This window comes from Alexandromys fortis, unplaced genomic scaffold, assembly GCF_014885135.2.
Source record: "Alexandromys fortis isolate MF-2015 unplaced genomic scaffold, M_Fortis_MF-2015_v1.1 scaffold_65, whole genome shotgun sequence".
Lineage (NCBI taxonomy): Eukaryota > Metazoa > Chordata > Mammalia > Rodentia > Cricetidae > Alexandromys > Alexandromys fortis.
The window spans coordinates 8,209,362-8,216,041 of NW_026067986.1; the positions used below are offsets into that span (position 1 = coordinate 8,209,362).

The following is a 6,680-nucleotide window of genomic DNA, read 5'->3' on the forward strand; positions in this document are numbered from 1 at the left end:
AAAAAGGAAATCAGGGTTGGGAAAATGGGCGTCGCATTTTGTTGTTTGTCTTAGAACCATCCTAGAAGGAAGCCATAACAACCTGACTGGGTGTGAGAATTACAGAAGGTCCTTTTGGTTGCGTACCTGAGATTCTTCACAGTGGTGCTGAACAGCGTCAAAGTTGGCCATCACAGCAGTCCCCAGAACCGACATGAGAGCCGTCCTGTGATCCGGTACTCTACTCTTGTGCCAAATAACTGCCTAGGGACAAGAAAACATAGGTGTGTTTTGGTATAAATAAGATTTACTAAGCTTAAACATTTACAGTGTTTACAGAGTTAGCATTTACCGTCACCGATTTCCATTCAGAAGACACTCCTGAGCTACGGTCTGAAAGTGTAAGCCCTGGCTCTGCACTTTAACCTGTGTACGCAGGAATGCACGACCTGACAAACCCTTCAGACTGTCCTCACAATTTCACAAGCTAACTCTTTCTCAAAACTTCAGACTACATACTTCAAAACGCATTGACAATTAAAATATGGCCCTTAGTGAGATCTTCCCCCAAGACCTGACAGTCAGGCTGCAGGACTACTGCAAACAGTCAAATAGCTGGACAAATTGTAGGAGCAACGTGCACTCTAAAATGGCTTCTGCAGCTACATGCAGTACACAAAGAACTTACAATTAACAGGACCTCGCGTGCATAAACATTGCACAGTGAGAAGATCCACTTTACTAGTGCAACTGTAGGCAGATCACGAGACAGTCAAGAGACTTGACAAAGGGGGCTGTGCCCACTTACAGTTGAAAACCCTTGAGAAACTTGTCAGTATAGAAAATAGTCAGCCATCCAACAAATACTCACCAGGTCCTTTATGTCCTGATGAAATATGCAAAGGCTCTAAGTGCAATCATTATTAGCAACCCAGGGACAAGAAAGGGGAGGGAGCAGGGGTGGGCACAGGGGTGAAGAGCAGGGGTGGGCACAGGGGTGAGGAGCAGGGGTGTGTGGAGCAGGGGTGTATGGAGCAGGGGTGAGGAGCAGGGGTGGGCACAGGGGTGTGAGGAGCAGGGGTGGGCACAGCAGTGTGAGAAGTAATAGCGGAAGAACGTTATGCACAGCACAGTCTTTCCAAGCAAGCAGTTCTGTCTCCGTGGCAACAAGGATGGGATCACTGAATTCAATCTGGAGAGTTGTCACAGTGGGGAAGTGTAAGCAAGGCCAAACTAGCAACCTGCCTGGTGGTCACATAACTGAGGCAGACAGCTCCTTCCAGAACTCTGTCTGTGACGGCAACAGACAGGCAATGCTGGAGGCAGAATGAGGACATACTTGGCCAGGGGGAGGCTGGTGGTGTACACCAGCAAGTCTGTGTGGAGGCCTGAGGTATGTAAGTTCATTGTGTGTGTGTGCGTGTGTGTGCGTGCGTGTGTGTGTGCGTGCGTGCGTGCACGCAGAGCACATTTTACATGATTATCGATCTCTACTTGAAAAGTAGAAACATAGTTATTGAATATTTAAGAATTGTGGAAAAGGTCTAACATAAATTTTGAAAAATACGTAAGTCAGAACTGCTGCATGGCGCCAAGCTGAGGCCATCTTCTCAATGTCTATGTTGTTCAGAAAAGTAGAACCAGTACCCGAAAACAAAGTTTTTAATAAACCAGGCTGCTTAAACCACATAAATAAACTTTGATTCTCAACTCAATGTAGAACTTTGACAACTCAATAACTTGTATACTCTTTGGGAACTTTATGGATGTTTTTTAAAATTGTAAAAAATGGGGGGGGGTCTATTATGCACAAGGCAGGGGAAAAGAGAGGCACGGATAGGGAGGAAGAGAAAGAGAAAGGGAAACAGAGAAGAGGAGAGAGAACAACAATTTACACTAAAGCAAATCAGTTGGGAGTCATTAACAATGGCCAGGACCTATGCGGTCAAGAGCAGGTCAGTCAGGAGGCCTTGGCAATGGCCAGGGACCTATGCAGTCAAGAACAAGTCCTCCTGGCACCATGTGCAGTTAGGACAGGAGGGCTGTAATGGGCTCTAATGGAATCACAGAAAGAAATCAGAGAAAACATCACCTTTCACAATAGCCACAAATAACACAAAATATCTTGGGGTAACACTAACCAAAGAAGTGAAAGACCTGTTCAAAAAGAACGTTAAGTCTTTGAAGAAAGAAACTGAAGAGGATACCAGAAAATGGAAAGATCTCCCATGCTCTTATAGGTAGGATCAACATAATAAAAATAGCAATCCTACCAAAAGCAATCTATAGAATCAATGTAGTCCCCATTAAAATCCCAACACAATTCTTCACAGACCTTGAAAGAACAATCCTCAACTTCATATAGCAAAACAAAAAACCCAGGATAGCCTAAACAATCCTGTAGAAGAAACTTCTGGAGGCAAAAACCATCCCTGACCTCAAGCTCTATTATAATGAATGACATCAAGCTTCAGTAATGAAAATACCTTGGTATTGGCACAGAAACAGACAGGTTGACCGATGGAATCAAACCAAAGACCTGGATATTAATCCACACATCTATGAACACCTGATTTTTGACAAAAACGCTAAACTTATACAATGGGAAAAAGAAAGTATCTTCAACAAATGGTGCTGGCATAACTGGATATCAACATGTAGAAGAATGCAATACATCCATACCGGTCTCCATGCACAAAACTCAAGGCCAGATGGATCAAAGACCTCAACATAAATCTGACCACACTGAACCTGACAGAAGAGGAAATGGGAAGTCGCCTTCAATGCATGGGCACAGGAGACCACTTCCTAAATAGAATACCAGCAGCACAGACACTGAGAGCAACAATAAATAAATGGGACCTCCTGATACTGAGAAGCTTCTGTAAAGCAAAGGACACAGTCAATAAGACAAAAAGGCAGCCTACTGAATGGGAAAAGATCTTCACCAACCCCACATCAGACAGAGGTCTGATCTCCAAAATATATAAAGATCTCAAGAAATGAGACAAGAAAATATGAAATAATCCAATTTAAAAAATGGAGTACAGATCTAAACAGAGAATTCTCAACAGAAGAATATCAAATGGCTGAAAGACACTTAAGGAAATTTTTAACATCAGAGAAACGCAAATCAAAACAACTCTGAGATACCATCTTACACCTGTCAGAATAGCTAAGATCAAAAACACCGTAATAGTTTATGTTGTAGAGGATATGGACTCAGGGGAACACTCCTCCATTGTTGGTGGGAATGCAAACTTGTACAGCCATCTCTGGAAATCAGTATGGCCGTTTCTTCGAAAACTGGAAATCAAGCCACCTCAGGACTCAGCAATACTACTCTTGGGCATATACCCAAAGGATGCTCAACCATACTATAAGGACATTTGTTCAACCAAGCTCATAGCAGCATTATTTGTAACAGCCAGAACCTGGAAACAACCTAGTTGCCCCTCAACTGAAGAATGGATAAAGAAAATGTGGTACATTTACACAATGGAGTACTACTCAGCAGTAAAAAAACAATGACGTCTTGATATTTGCATGTGGATGGTGGAACTAGAAAAAAAAAAATCCTGAGTGAGGTAACCCAGACCCAGAAAGATTGAGCACGGTGTGTACCCACTCACAGATGAATCTTAGCTGTAAAGCAAAGGATAAGCAGTCTATAGTCCACAAGCCAAGAGATGCTTAGCGACAAGGAGAACCCTAAGAGAAACATACACAGATCCCCTTGGGAAGGTAAAATAGACGAGATCTCCTGAGAAAACTGGAAGTGTTGGGGGGTCAGAGAAGGGAAGATGGAAAAGGAGGAGGGGAAAATGGGAGGGAGGAGGAGAACTAGAGGGAACAGGATGGTTGAGATGGGGGAGGACAGAGACAGAGAACAAGGAGAGAGTTATCTTGGTTGAGGGAGCCATTATGGGGGGGGGGGAGGCAAGAAACCTGGCACTAGAGAAATTCCCAGGAATCCACAAGGATGACCCCAGCTAAGACCCTAAGCAAGAGTAGAGAGGGTGCCTGAACTGGCCTTGCCCTGTAGTCAGATGACTATCTCAGATGTCACCATAGAACCTTCATCCAGCAACTGACGGAAGCAGATGCAGAGAGAACCACGGCGGAACACTGGCAGAGCTCCCAGAGTCCAGTCGAAGAGTGGGAAGAATGAGAATACGAGCAAAAAGGTCAAGACCATGATGGGGACTCCCACTGAAACAGCTGACCTGAGCCAATGGGAGCTCACCAACTCCAGCCTGACAGTAAGGGAACCAGCATAGGATCAAACTAGCCCCTCTGAATGGGGGGGCAGACTGTGGGGTCGCTGACAATGAGACCAGGATTTATCCCTAATGCTTGCTCTAGCTTTTTAGAACCCATTCTCTCTGGAGGGATACCTTGCTTAACCTAGATACAATGGGGGAAGGCCTTGATCCTGCCTCAAAGCAATGTGCTAGACTAAGCCTTACCCTCTCTGAGGAGTGGATGGGAGTAGGGGGTAGGGGAGGGAAGGTGGAGAGAGCAGGAAGGGGGGGGGGAGTGGGAAACAGATTTAGCATGTAAAATGAGAAAAGATAGTTTTTTTAAAAAAAAAATAAAAAAACATGACCGCATGGGGACATTTTACAAAAATTATTTAGAGAGAGCTGAAATTAGAATTAAAGTGGCTTAAAAGAAAACCAACCACTGTTATAGTATTTATCAGAGACTGCCAGCTTTGGCAGGGCACATGAGAAAGGAATAAAGTTCATTCACAAAATGTTCCCTTCATCTCTGGGAACTGCGGTTTCTGCTGTTCCATTCTTAAAAATACAGTGGAACACGAGCCCAGGAAAATGACATTTACAAATGCTGCCTTCTGGTTTGCCCATTTATTCAATGACTTATTCATTTGAAAGGCAATTCCCTTGTAAGCTATGGAGTTAGCACTGGGAGAGAAGAGAGCCAGCTTAGTGAGAGGAGGCGACCACAGCGCGGCAAGCTACAGGACATGGAGGAAATGTCATGTGACTACCCTCTAAGTGCTGAGGACAGGGAAGTCCCCCAGCTCTGGTGTCGGGGCACCACTCAGCGAGACAGCACGCCATCAGAACAGGTTTGTCGGCAGAAGGGAAAGACGCACTCAGCTTGTTCAGCGCTGAGTCCCTGATACCGAGAGGAGCTCTGGATTCCACGTATGGTCTGCTAAGGCGGTGATTTCAACTTGTCGGTCACGACACCTTTGCAGGCTGAAAGACCCTTTCACAAGGGTCGCCAAAGACCACCAGAAAACGTAGATGTTTATAATTCATTAGGGTAGCAGGTTACAGCTACGGAGGTGCTTGGGGCCACCACATGAGGAGCTGTACTAAAGGGTCAGCGCTAGGAAGACTGGGAAGCACCGCACCAAGGACTATCTGTTTAAGTTTTCTAGGGAAACCTGATAGACTTACATCACCTCTGTTCTCGCTGGTTATCAGCACGGGTTGCCCCACTCCAAACCTGCTGGTGATTACTGACTTTCTCTGCTACGTGAGGAAATCTAAAGTATTCTTGGCCTTCTTCAAATAGAACAGTGTTATTGAGACATAATTTACTACATAGTGTGCTTACAGACCTGTGGCATTTGCACCAATATTAGAAAATTGTATTACTCCGAACAGGAAAGTCATAGTCAGTGACAGTGTCTTCCTGCTCATTTCTCTATACCCACCACTCTCTTAATAAAGTCGCTCTTGTCTTGAATGTCATACAAACGGGATCACACAGTGTGTAATCTCTGATGAAGATCTAGCACGCCATGCCGACATTTCATAAATGGTACACAACCCCATCCTTTTCCAGTGGCGAAGAAATATTCATGACATGCCCTGATACATTCTTTCATAAATTTATGTGTTTGGGGGCTGGTTCTACTTTGGAGCATCATGAATGACGCTGTTATAAACACTGACACTTTCATGTGGACGTGTTTTTACCCTGGATAAGTACCTAAGGCATAAGTGCTAGGTCATGTGGTTCCTTTGCTCTGAGGGCTGATGTCTTAGGGTTTCTATTGCTTTGAAGAGACACCATGACCACAGCAACTCATAAGAGGAATACATGTAATTGGGGCTGCCTTACAGGTTCAGAAGTTTAGCTCATTATCTTCCCGGCAGGACGCACGATGGCACACAGGCAGACGTGGTGCTGGGAAAGAAGCCAAGTGTTCTACATCTGCATCAGCAGGCAGCAGGATGAGAGAGAGAGAGACACTGGGCCTGACTTGGGCTTCTGAAACCCTAAAGCCCATCTCCCATGACACACTTCCTCCAACAATGTAACAACAATGTCACCTCTCCCAACAGCGCTACTCCCCAGAGCCTATGGACGCCACTTTGATTTAAACCACCACAGCTGACTAGCATATCACCTCCATGTGCGTTAAGTCTCTAAAAAGACAAAGAAATGCTGGCTGCTGCTGTTATGAGCTCTGGGTTTATACCGGCCACTGTGGTGAGTTAGGGGACAATATAAGGTTCTGGACCGCCTGCAACCGTGTGGGACTGAAATGCCTACACCAGAAGTTCCTGATAACCAAGAATCGACACACAGTGAGACTTTAGTCGCAGGAACGCATTGCCTCTCCGGCCCTGGCAAAGGGGAACCGACTTCTTTCTGCCTCCTTCCTCTCTCTCTCTCTCTCTCTCTCTCTCTCTCTCTCTCTCTCTCTCTCTCTCTCT

At 45.2% G+C, this 6,680-nt stretch overlaps 1 protein-coding gene across 5 annotated transcripts in view; it reads right to left on the bottom strand.

The window, feature by feature from the left end:
• The window catches only part of Pms1 (PMS1 homolog 1, mismatch repair system component), an 80,588-nt gene that overhangs the window by 26,395 nt on the left and 47,513 nt on the right, over nucleotides 1-6,680 (bottom strand). For all 5 annotated transcript variants that reach the window (XM_050159263.1, XM_050159264.1, XM_050159262.1 and 2 more), the window contains exon 6: nucleotides 127-243. In XM_050159263.1, the coding sequence (XP_050015220.1) occupies nucleotides 127-243 (117 nt within the window). The remainder of the gene's footprint in view (nucleotides 1-126; nucleotides 244-6,680) is intronic.